The sequence below is a fragment of the Staurois parvus genome, unplaced genomic scaffold (genome assembly GCF_062004578.1).
Source record: "Staurois parvus isolate SC_StPar_1 unplaced genomic scaffold, SC_StPar_1.0 ptg000145l, whole genome shotgun sequence".
NCBI lineage: Eukaryota > Metazoa > Chordata > Amphibia > Anura > Ranidae > Staurois > Staurois parvus.
In genome coordinates, this window is record NW_028317941.1 from 1,201,631 (window position 1) to 1,214,544 (window position 12,914).

At 41.2% G+C, this 12,914-nt stretch overlaps 1 protein-coding gene across 1 annotated transcript in view; it reads left to right on the forward strand.

The window, feature by feature from the left end:
• DCDC2B (doublecortin domain containing 2B) overlaps positions 1-12,914 on the forward strand; it is a 49,770-nt gene that overhangs the window by 34,197 nt on the left and 2,659 nt on the right. Inside the window, exons 5-9 of the mRNA XM_089673843.1 lie at positions 2,780-2,914; positions 3,014-3,053; positions 8,991-9,059; positions 9,134-9,284; positions 9,378-9,481. Coding sequence (XP_089529969.1) covers positions 2,780-2,914; positions 3,014-3,053; positions 8,991-9,059; positions 9,134-9,284; positions 9,378-9,481 — 499 coding nt within the window. The remainder of the gene's footprint in view (positions 1-2,779; positions 2,915-3,013; positions 3,054-8,990; positions 9,060-9,133; positions 9,285-9,377; positions 9,482-12,914) is intronic.

Sequence of the window (12,914 nt, forward strand, 5' to 3'; positions counted from 1 at the left end):
AAATAAGTATTTGGTCACCTACAAGCAAGCAAGATGTCTGGCTCTCACAGATCTGTACCTTCTTCTTTAAGAGGCTCCTCTGTCCTGCACTCATTACCTGTATCAATGGCACCTGTTTGAACTTGTTATCAGTATAAAAGACACCTGTCCACAACCTCAAACAGTCACACTCCAAACTCCACTATGGTGAAGACCAAAGAGCTGTCGAAGGACACCAGAAACAAAATTGTAGACCTGCACCAGGCTGGGAAGACTGAATCTGCAATAGGCAAGCAGCTTGGTGTGAACAAATCAACTGTGGGAGCAATAATTAGAAAATGGAAGACATACAAGATCACTGATAATCTCCCTCGATCTGGGGCTCCACGCAAGATCTCACCCCGTGGGGTCAAAATGATCACAAGAACGGTGAGCAAAAATCCCAGGACCACATGGGGGGACCTAGTGAATGACCTACAGAGAGCTGGGACCAACGTAACAAAGGCTACCATCAGTAACACACTACGCCGCCAGGGACTCAGATCCTGCAGTGCCAGACGTGTCCCCCTGCTTAAGCCAGTACATGTCCGGGCCCGTCTGAAGTTTTCTAGAGAGCATTTGGATGATCCAGAAGAGGATTGGGAGAATGTCATATGGTCAGATGAAACCAAAATAGAACTGTTTGGTAGAAACACAACTCGTCGTGTTTGGAGGAGAGAGAATGATGAGTTGTATCCAAAGAACACCATACCTACTGTGAAGCATGGGGGTGGCAACATCATGCTTTGGGGCTGTTTCTCCGCAAAGGGACCAGGACGACTGATCCATGTACAGAACAGAATGAATGGGGCCATGTATTGTGAGATTTTGAGTGCAAACCTCCTTCCATCAGCAAGGGCATTGAAGATGAAACATGGCTGGGTCTTCCAACATGACAATGATCCCAAACACACCGCTCGGGCAACGAAGGAGTGGCTTCGTAAGAAGCATTTCAAGGTCCTGGAGTGGCCTAGCCAGTCTCCAAATCTCAACCCCATAGAAAACCTTTGAAGGAAGTTGAAAGTCCGTGTTGCCCAGCGACAGCCCCAAAACATCACTGCTCTAGAGGAGATCTGCATGAAGGAATGGGCCAACCTTGTGAAGACTTACAGGAAACGTTTGACCTCTGTCATTGCCAACAAAGGATATATAACAAAGTATTGAGATGAACTTTTGATATTGACCAAATACTTATTTTCCACCATAGTTTGCAAACAAATTCTTTCCAAATCAGCCAATGTGATTGTCTGGATTTTTTTTCTCATTTTGTCTCTCATAGTTGAGGTCTACCTATGATGCCAATTACAGGCCTCTCTCATCTTTTTAAGTGGGAGAACTTGCACAATTGGTGGCTGACTAAATACTTTTTTGCCCCACTGTATTTATATTTGATGCTCTCATGAAAAAGTGATAACTATTTTTTAACATGTATACTGTAAATGTAAATAAAATTGTGCGCTGCCACTAATAAAACCCTTTGTGTGAAGATAATATGTATAAAACAATACTAAGCTGATGCAAATCACCAATAATGAGTGGTCATCACATTTAAACAGTAAATCAAATTAGTGTCAAGTGTTGTGCTGCTCAAATCAAAACGTGATCCCCTTCAACATGGAATCAAAATAGTGCTATAACAATCATAAATCATTCAGCATCTGAAAATGTAAAATAAGATAGTCCCATGAAGTTTCTTCTACTCCAAAGATACTAATAGGGGCGTTATTCTGCTGGTGAGTGAGCCCACTATCCTGGCGCTGTGCCTTTAAGCAAATCTGCACCACCGCCACAACAGTGATTTACAGATGGACCCTCACCTTCATTTGTTGACCTATAGATTAAAGAGGTCAAAATACACGTCTCCCCTCTTACTGGAGGTTAGCCAAATCCTCTCACAGGTCCCAATCCTCCTCGTTAAAACCACTCTACAGAGGTATCTTTAATACCTTCACTTTACCACCGTAATTAACTCTGCTGGTCACAACCACATGAAGCTACCATAGTGTAGTACGTTTAAAATAACAATCCGTTTATTAAAATGAAACTCACATTTTAAAAGAAGTATTGCGCATTAGTAAGAATATTGCCAAGCTCCTACTTGCAACCACAGTGTCCCCGTTGTACTTCCGATATTCCCACTCTGACGTCACCTCGCCCAAGGAAGGAGCCAAGATAGTGGGCTCACTCACCAGCAGGATAACACCCCTATTAGTATCTTTGGATAATTTGCAGATGCTGAATGATTTATGATTGTTATAGCACGATTTTGATTTTATGTTGAAGGAGATCATGTTTTGAATTGAGCAACACTTGACACTTGTTTAATTTTTTTTAACATGCCAGAAAGAATTTATGTAGGTAGTACAAGCAGTTGGCAAACACATTTGGATAATATTAATGCCCAGTATAGTTTAGAATCCTCCATACAGTTGCTACGGAAGCCAAAAGCAGTGAAAAGGTTAAAAAGACAAGGGAACCCCTTAATGTTTTTGTTTTTTGTTGCTATAGGGGCCTATCACCCACAGTTACTGCCTTGGTTGCAGGTCATTAAACAGTGGTTTCTTTTAGTCAAAGGCATCTTTGCACAGGTTCCAGCCTCCAATAGTACATTCTGGTTTTAATTTTCGTACCACTTATCCTGTGATAGCAGGTGCTGAATTTTGCTAGAAAGTCATAATTAGTTTTGCAGTGTGTTCTCTGCTGGTCATGTGATTTACTGTTATGTCCAAGTGTGGCTTAGTAAACAATTTCTCTCTTCCAGGATCTGCACGCTGGATGGAGTCTCTATTTCTTATGGAGTTGAGCTGGTATCTGGTGAATATTATGTTGCAGTGGGATCAGAGAAGTTTAAATGCCTCCCCTATGAGGAACTTCTAACACCATCTGGCGCAAAGAAGTATGCAATTTATCGTTTAAGTACATTATCTTAATACATTTGTATGCATTTTACATAACAAGTTACATTTTCTTTGGGTTATATCTATTTCTTCTTTAGAAACCGTGCTGGTGTTAAGCGCAGGATTCCTAAAGTTGTGGTAAGTAAAAAGTTCCTTATAAGGGGATGGATTTGTGTTTTTTTTACAGTACTTTGATGTATCATTAGGCATGAAATGCATTAAAATGGTTTGCAGAGTAATAAGTGCCCATGTCCCCCAAAAACTGACTGCTGTTTGGCTTTATCTGCCTTGTTTTACATTACTTGGCTAGGAAGTGGTTGGGTACTTTTGGTGCTTAAAGTACAGGAAATATCCTTCTACAAATGCCGAATTTCTAGCTGTGCTTTGTCTCAGTATTCCTCAATGAGAACAAGTGTGCAGTATGTTAGTATAAAAAAGTGTCATAATTCCCTATTTCTGTAATTACGTGTTAGTGATTCAGTAAGTAAGCTAAAGTATCAGCATGTCAGCAAAAAACCCGGAAAACTGAATGACAGATACTTACCGTAATTTTCCTTACCTGACGAGCTCCATGGCAGAAGAGCTGGATAAGGCTCCCCCACCTCAATGCTTCGAGGACCTAACTCATAAATTTGAGCCCACCTGCAGTCTCTGCATTCTGTAACTAGTCATACCAAGCTGGGTGGGAATTGTGCTGCCATGAAGCTTGTTAGGAAAGAAAATTTATGGTAAATATCTGTCATTCAATTTTCCTGATGGCTACATGTCAGCACAGCTGGGAACTAACTAGACACAGAGGAGGGATAATGCTACACACTCCTTAGTTCTGGCTTTAAGTAGAAGCCAGGATGCCTTTGCCAAACTCCACTGTCATTAAAGCGGAGCTCCACCCAAAAGGGGAAGTTCCGGTTTAATGCTTTGTCCCCCACTCCCCATTAAAGATTGGCACCTTTGGGGAGTGGGTACCCGAATTTGACAGGCACCCGCTCCCACTTCAACTGCAGTTGCCTAGGCGATTGGAAGCGGACGTTGTCCTCCCTCCCCGTAGTCTTCTGAGACACGTGACAGGTCCCAGAAGACTACAGGGCCATTCACAAAGCACAGCGCTTCTTGCGCATGCACTGTGGGCACCCAGCTGTGAAGTCGCAAGCTGTCACAGCCGGGTGCCCACACTAAAGATGCCGGCGCCAGGGAGAGAAGACGGCCGGTGAAACCAGCGGTGGTAAGGACACCACTGGACCGAGGGACAGGTAAGTGGCTGTATTTTTAAAGTCAGCAGCTACAGTTTTTGTAGCTGCTTGCTTTTATTTTATTTTTTTCGAGCTGGAACTCCGCTTTAAGACTGCTTCTATAGAGTAATGAGCTATGAATGTATATATATTGACACCCACGTAGCTGTCTTGCAGATTTGGATACAAAGCATTTTTAAATTTAGCTAATTCAACCTCCGCCATCCGACTGTAAACGCTGGCACTGCATGGGTGCGCATGCCTAGGGTAAAACTTTGCCAACACTTTTGCTCACTTCACATGGACCCAGACAAGGCGGTTAGCCATGATATAAGCTGCCCCAAGGACTAGCAGGGAGCTCCTTGGATTATGGGTCACTTAGTCGGTACACCAGGGACCATGTCCAGCTGAAACCCACATGCATGGACAGACAGACAGCAATTTAGACCAGCCAGGCAGAGAAGCACACCCAGGTCCTGCATGTAGGAGGAAAAAAGAGGAACGGTGAGGCTGCAGGTGGGCTCAAATTTATGAGTTGGGTCCTGCAAGCATGGGGGTGGGGGGCCATACCAAGCTGTGCTGACTTGGAGCCGTCAGGAAAGAGCATTTTCATATGAGAGGTCAGTAACAGCAACCTTCATATTTCTCTCATACCAGGTTTTCTTTAACCACTTCCCGACCGGCCGTTGTATATAAACGGCCAGACGGTGGCAGTGCAGGGTCGGGTGGCAGTTTATAAATGGCCTCCCCGCACCCTGCTTGTGCGCGCTTCCTGGGAGTGCGCAGCACCGCGATCCGGTGCCCACTGTGTCCTCCAGACACAGTGAAACACCGATCGTCGGACGGGATCTCTGTACGAGGTCCCGATCATGTGATCACTGATTGGCCAATCAGTGATCACATGCAGAGTAGTAAGCAAGATGTCACTTGTGACATCATTGTTTACTAAGTGTGAAATCTGTGAATGATCACAGAGGTCACATGGTACAAGGCTATTCACAACAGCCTTGTACCATGTGACAAGCTGTGACCATTCACAGCTCACTCAGTACTTCTCAATGACTGCAAGAATGCAGACAGAGAGAAAGAGAAATGATTGCTTTTACATCCTATATGGGTGTAAAAGCAATCAGTGTAAAAAAAAAAAAATCTTCATCACCCCCCACAAGTAGTACAGTGTCACCATGGTGACCCTGTACTGCTAGGGTGACTGTATGTATAAAAATAAAAATAAAAAATAATATAAAAAATCAAATAAAAATGTAAAAGAAAAATGTTTAAAAATTATAAATTTTTGGTTATAAACTAATTTGGATTTTTTTTTTTTACTAAAAAGATAAACGGAATACATTTTGGCCAAGATTTATGATGAAATATTATTTATTTGCAAAATTTTATAGAAAAAACACCTTTTTTCAAAATTTTTGGACTTTTTCATTTACATAGCAAAAAAAAAAAATTCCAGCGGTGAATAAATGCCACCAAAATAAAGCTTTATCTGTCTCAAAAAAATAGTAACAAATTCATTTGGGTACAGTGTTGCATGACCGCGCAATTGTCATTCAAAGTGTGATAGTGCTGAAAGCTGAAAATTGCACTGGTCAGGAAGGGGGTAATAGTGTCGGATCTGGAAGTGGTTAAGGCATTGAACACTTTCAAATATTCTTGTTGTTTTAACTAGTTATTAGTGTAGTTATATTCCCTATGTTGTTTGTTTGCTTTACCTAGTAATGATGGGCCACATGTTGTGGCTGAAATTTGTACTGTTATGGCTGATCAATCCTTTTGTCCATCTTTTGCTGTAGCTAGCCTGTTTCTAATCACTAAAGGGACAAGACAACTTCATACACATACATTGGTCACATGCATGCCTTATCACCTCCCTGTAGTACATCACAAATGTGGAAGTGCTAAAATAATATATATTAAAAAATAAATAAATAAATAAATAAAAGAGAACATCTTCCAGCTGCATAAGTGAACTCTCTTTGGGCTCAATTCACTAAAGGATATTGCATGCAATATTTAGATAATGTAACTCATTTATTATAAAATATTGAAAAAGTGAATTCACTTTGTTTTTGTGGCAGTTACCGCAAAAATAACATACACATAGTAAATTCTGCATAAACTGATATTAACCTCCTTGGCGGTATTCCCGAGTTTAGCTCGGGATTAATTATCAGTGCCAAAAGCGGTAACCCCGAGCTAAACTCAGGATTACCTTGCAGCGTTGCTCTGGGATCCCTGTTTCACTTACCTTGTCCTGCGCTCCCGCGATGTCCCCCCTACAGCGTCCCCAGTCATCTCCTCTGGCCGATAACGGCATCCATCTTTCCGGGTTTTGGTCTCTGCAAGCGTCAGGACGTATGAGACGTACGGGGGGCCGGAACCGGCAGGAAATTTGAAAATTTTAAAAAGTGACATTCACTCAATACACTAAAATCACATAGTAAAACATTACTGTATCAAAGCATTTCACATACATTTTGTCCCTAGTGCTTTGTCCTGCCTGCATTTTTACCGTTCTTTCTGCCTTGAAACTGAGAAAAGTCCATGGCGTCCCTTTATGTCAAAAGCGGTTTTAGACCAGCTAGAGAACAGCGATAGTAAATCAGAACCACTTGCAGAATTGAGTGATGATTCCTGGGGAAATTCATCAGACACTGAAAGCGATTTTGCGACTTTTGCTCAGTGATGTGCGAACTTGGCGCTATATTTCAAATTTCAGTGGTTTTGGTTTGATTACATTATTGAATTAAATTTATTATTATTACATTATTTTTTATGAGTATTTATTATAATATAATTTATGACTTCGTGTTTTTAATTTTATCATACCCGGGATGTTTACTAGACTCTTGTTCGGACAGATTTCTGTGAGTTATTCCTAAAAATTACAGGCCTACAATAAAAAAAACGACATATTTCCATGCAAAAAAATGTACCGCTTTGAGCACAGAAATACTGACATAATCATACCGCTAGGGAGGTTAAAGTCAATTCACAAAAATAAAACATTAATTAAATAAGTAGTGGCTTAGCAATGTGCTACTTAAAGCAGTAACAAACCCAAAACCAAAAATGTAATATAGTGTAGCTTAGCAATCATTAGATGTGAAAGCTGTATTTGTTTTCATTTTTTTTGGGCTTTATTTGCTCTGTTTTCACCCGGGGACCCAGCCAGTAACACCTCCTGTATTGGAGTACCCCTACTCTGGAGGAATGAGCATGGGGGCACAGCAAACAGTAGCATTGTCAGTCTAGGGGGGGGGGAGTGTTACATGTACTAACAGATTTAAATACAGTATTAAATTGAAGCCAAACTCCAGATCACACTGTATAATCAGTTACAGCAAACAGTATTTTCCGTTTGGCATAAAGGTTTTATATAAATAAAAGCTGATCATTGTAAGCAGTGTTAAGTGGTTTGCCTCATCCATGTAAACTGATACATCTGGAAAAGCGCTTGTTATTTTGAAAAACAGCAGACTTACTAGCTGAATCACCAGATGAAAATAGAAGAGAGAAAACCTAAAAAAAAAAAAAAAGAATGCAGCCATCTCATCTAAGAATAGTGCTCATATGAAGCAATTTATTATCATATAGTTGTTAGACTCCTTTTTAAATCATAATGATAACAGAAATCACCAAAATGGCCCTGATAAAAAGTTTACATACCCTGGAATATTTGGCCTTGGTACAGACACACAAGGTGACACGCACAGGTTAAAATGGCAATTAAAGGTTGATTTCCCACATCTGTGGCTTTTTAAATTGCAGTTAGCATCTAGTTAGTTAGTGTACAGTCAATGAGTTTGTTAGCTCTCATGTGGATGCACTGAGCAGGCTAGATACTGAGCCAAGGGGAGCAGAAAAAGAACTGCCAAAAGACCTGAGTAACAAATTAATGGAACCTTATAAAGATGGAAAAAAGTACAAAAAGATAGCGGTCTTTGATCAGTCAGTTCTCGGTGTAGAGGTGGCAGGGAACAGATGCAGCAAACTTTCTGCTTTGCCCCTTCAGCGCTCACTGAAGTGCTGGGCTGTGGAGGGGGCAGAACTGGCTGGCTCAGACTCTCAGCAGCACACTGAGAGGCTGAGCCAGCTGCCAGTCACGGATCTAGGTGGATCCTGACATTAAAGTCAGGTTCTATCCAGAGATTGGTTCTGCTGAGTGATATCAGCCGACAGCAGGCTAAAGCTGCATATGATATGCACTCCTGTGATCCTCGGGAGAAGAACGGCAAAAAGAGCTCTCCTGTCCACTGCAGCTAATCAAGCACAGATTGTGCCTAATTAGCTTCTTCCCTGACTACAGTAGCCAGGGAATGACAGCTCTGAACCTGGAAGTCACAAAATGTTTGTCACTTCTACATTCATTAGTCGCAGAGGAGATTGGGGAATGGAGTTGAGGGGGGTCTACAGCTGCCTCGATTACTCTTACTGAAAAGCCATGAGCTTGTTTTAACCTCTTGAATTCCAGGCTGTTTATATACGGCTTATGGGTGTCAACTAGCTAAAACCTCTTGGTCCACGGGGTCCACCTGTAGCAGTATGCTTATTCTGAGCATAAAGACACTCCTATTGTAAAATTATAATAACACCTCAGTACTATAACTAGAAAGCTTGTGGTGTTAAATTTACAGCCTGTCCAATACAGCTTGGGATCAGTGAGGTGACCTTAAATTCTCCATTCACACCAGCATTCGTAAACTTGAAATGTCAGAAACAGCACACTAGTACTATTATATGCAGTGGCCAGTAGTTGGAATTCATAGTTCTTAGAGCGATTAAAGAAAAAGAACCAATTTATTAATGTCTTACCGTACTTTTTTTTCTTCAGACTGGCAAGAACTATAGTGTATCACATGATGGAGTTAGTGACTCTGCTATAAATGGCTCTCCAGTCCAGGTATGTGAATCTTACCCTTTTTCTGCCCTGAACCCACAAAAAGCTACAATGGTTATTCTTTTATTGTTATTTAGGGAGATGATAGAAGGGTCCATTCCACAGGTACAGTACCAAATTCTTCCAATATTAAATACCCAAGCAAAGAGGAGAACTCCGTATTTCATGCGAAACCAGTGAGGGTACGTCCAACCCAGAAAGACACACCAAACCAGAATGAGACTGGGGGTGAGTCATTTACCTTGATTAATCTATATGGTACATGGTTTGGGATCACTTGAGGTTTTTTGTGTATGTGTTAATTGATATTGGTTTCTTCAGATGAAGGAGGGGTATTTAAAGTAAAAGAAGTACGACAAGAGCTTCATGGAGCCCAAGAAGTAAAGGAAGATTCACATACACATGTGGAAGTCCCAGTAGACCAGGTATATTAAAATCAAAACTGTAAACAGAAAGCAGTATTTCTATAAATCAATAAGAAGAGAGGAGGGGCAGGTAAATGACTGGATCTCCCCTTGTCCATTCACGGAATGTCTTTTGGCCATGTGACTGGGTGGGATCAGCTTTAGCAGCATGTTTTGAGTAATTGTTCATCTATATTGTGAAGCATTTGGCCGAACTTGAGCACATAGTACAACTGTATACACTTCAAAATTCATCTTGCGGTTTAGTCAGCAGCCATAGTACCATAAACACTAATGACCAAGTTCTAATGCAGCGATATATACCCATTGGTACATACAGTATCTCACAGAAGTGAGTACACCCCTCACATTTTTGTAAATATTTTATTCTATCTTTTCATGTGACAACACTGAAGAAATGACACTTTGCTGCAATGTAAAGTAGTGAGTGTACAGCTTGTATAACAGTGTAAATTTGCTGTCCCCTCAAAATAACTCAACACACAGCCATTAATGTCTAAACCGCTGGCAACAAAAGTGAGTACCCCCCTAAGTGAAAATGTCCAAATTGGGCCCAAAGTGTTAATATTTTGTGTGGCCACCATTATTTTCCAGCACGGCCATAACCCTGTTGGGCATGGAGTTCACCAGAGCTTCCCAGGTTGCCACTGGAGTTCTCTTCCACTCCTCCATGACGACATCACGGAGCTGGTGGATGTTAGAGACCTTGCGCTCCTCCACCTTCCATTTGAGGATGCCCCACAGATGCTCAATAGGGTGTAGGTCTGGAGACATCCTTGGCCAGTCCATCACCTTTACCCTCAGCTTCTTTAGCAAGGCAGTGGTCGTCTTGGAGGGGTGTTTGGGGTCGTTATCATGTTGGAATACTGCCCTGCGGCCCAGTCTCTGTAGGGAGGGGATCATGCTCTGCTTCAGTATGTCACAGTACATGTTGGCATTCATGGTTCCCTCAATGAACTGTAGCTCCCCAGTACCGGCAGCACTCATGCAGCCCCAGACCATGACACTCTCACCACCATGCTTGACTGTAGGCAAGACACACTTATCTTTGTACTCTTCACCTGGTTGCCACCACACACGCTTGACACCATCTGAACCAAATAAGTTTATCTTGGTCTCATCAGACCACAGGACATGGTTCCAGTAATCCATGTCCTTAGTCTGCTTGTCTTCAGCAAACTGTTTGCGGGCTTTCTTGTGCATCATCTTTAGAAGAGGAGGATTGATGAATATAATGTATATTTATTATTATATATTTTACACAAAACAACAGGACATGAATACAGGACCTGTTAACACGTTTCACACAATCTCGTGCTTAATCATTACAAATAAAACAACAAAAGTGCTGTCTTATATAGGAGTTAGTTAATAAGGAACACCTGTCCTAATCAGCACTCCTGAATCCTGAGGATACACCTACTAGTACATTGTAACAAAACATATAAACCATTGTATCAAAAACAGGAATATCAGAAAACAACAAGGAAGGAAGAAAAGAAAAAGGAAAAACCAAGTAGAATAAAAAGAGAAACAAAGAAAGCGAAAAAGAATAATGAATAAAAATTCTGAAAACAATTATAAATGAAAAGTAAAATTAAAAAAATGAAATAACAAACACAGATAAAAGCAAGTAAATATCCCAAGAAGATATGGGCTAAGAAGCCACATTTGTAAATGATCAAAATTTAAATAATATATACAAAAAACGCATACAAAAAATGTATGTCTACTAGGGATAAAGTACAAAAAAAAAAAAAAAAATCACAAAAAAATACATATTCAGACAGGAATATATCAAAACAGCAGAAGAACAGCAAAAAAAATTATATATATCAAAAGTAACGCATCAAAAAACAAAAATAACGCATCAACAAGAAAAAAGAATCCCAAAAGAAAAAAGGATGATATTGAAGATATGTGTGCACACGAATGTGCACACGTGGGGTGCATGATGTGCCCAAATGAACATATCGTGCATCCAAATAAACTAAATAATGAAATATATGAAAGGATATATATGACTCAATAAACATAATAAAATATATGTGCGTGTATGCACACACATGTGTATATTACACACATGCATCTATATGTATTCCTTTTGCATAACCGCAAAAAGTATCACCACTTCTTTTTAAATGATGAATTTTTTCGATGACCTGTACCTGTACTGCCATAATACAGTGGGGCAAAAAAGTATTTAGTCAGCCACCAATTGTGCAAGTTCTCCCACTTAAAAAGATGAGAGAGGCCTGTAATTGGCATCATAGGTACACCTCAACTATGAGAGACAAAATGAGAAAAAAAATCCAGACAATCACATTGGCTGATTTGGAAAGAATTTATTTGCAAATTATGGTGGAAAATAAGTATTTGGTCAATATCAAAAGTTAATCTCAATACTTTGTTATATATCCTTTGTTGGCAATGACAGAGGTCAAACGTTTCCTGTAAGTCTTCACAAGGTTGGCACACCCTGTTGCTGGTATGTTGTCCCATTCCTCCATGCAGATCTCCTCTAGAGCAGTGATGTTTTGGGGCTGTCGCTGGGCAACACGGACTTTCAACTCCCTCCAAAGGTTTTCTATGGGGTTGAGATCTAGAGACTGGCTAGGCCACTCCAGGACCTTGAAATGCTTCTTATGAAGCCACTCCTTCGTTGCCCAGGGGGTATGTTTGGCATCATTGTCATGTTGGAAGACCCAGCCATGTTTCATCTGCAATGCCCTTGCTGATGGAAAGAGGTTTGCACTCAAAATCTCACGATACATAGCCCCATTCATTCTGTCCTGTACATGGATCAGTCGTCCTGGTTCCTTTGCGGAGAAACAGCCCCAAAGCATGATGTTGCCACCCCCATGCTTCACAGTAGGTATGGTGTTCTTTGGATGCAACTCAGCATTCTCTCTCCTCCAAACACGACGAGTTGTGTTTCTACCAAACAGTTCTATTTTGGTTTCATCTGACCATATGACATTCTCCCAGTCCTCTTCTGGATCATCCAAATGCTCTCTAGCAAACTTCAGACGGGCCCGGACATGTACTGGCTTAAGCAGGGGGACACGTCTGGCACTGCAGGATCTGAGTCCCTGGCGGCGTAGTGTGTTACTGATGGTAGCCTTTGTTACATTGGTCCCAGCTCTCTGCAGGTCATTCACTAGGTCCCCCCGTGTGGTCCTGGGATTTTTGCTCACCGTTCTTGTGATCATTTTGACCCCACGGGGTGAGATCTTGCGTGGAGCCCCAGATCGAGGGAGATTATCAGTGGTCTTGTATGTCTTCCATTTTCTAATTATTGCTCCCACAGTTGATTTGTTCACACCACGCTGCTTGCCTATTGCAGATTCAGTCTTCCCAGCCTGGTGCAGGTCTACAATTTTGTTCCTGGTGTCCTTCGACAGCTCTTTGGTCTTCACCATAGTGGAGTTTG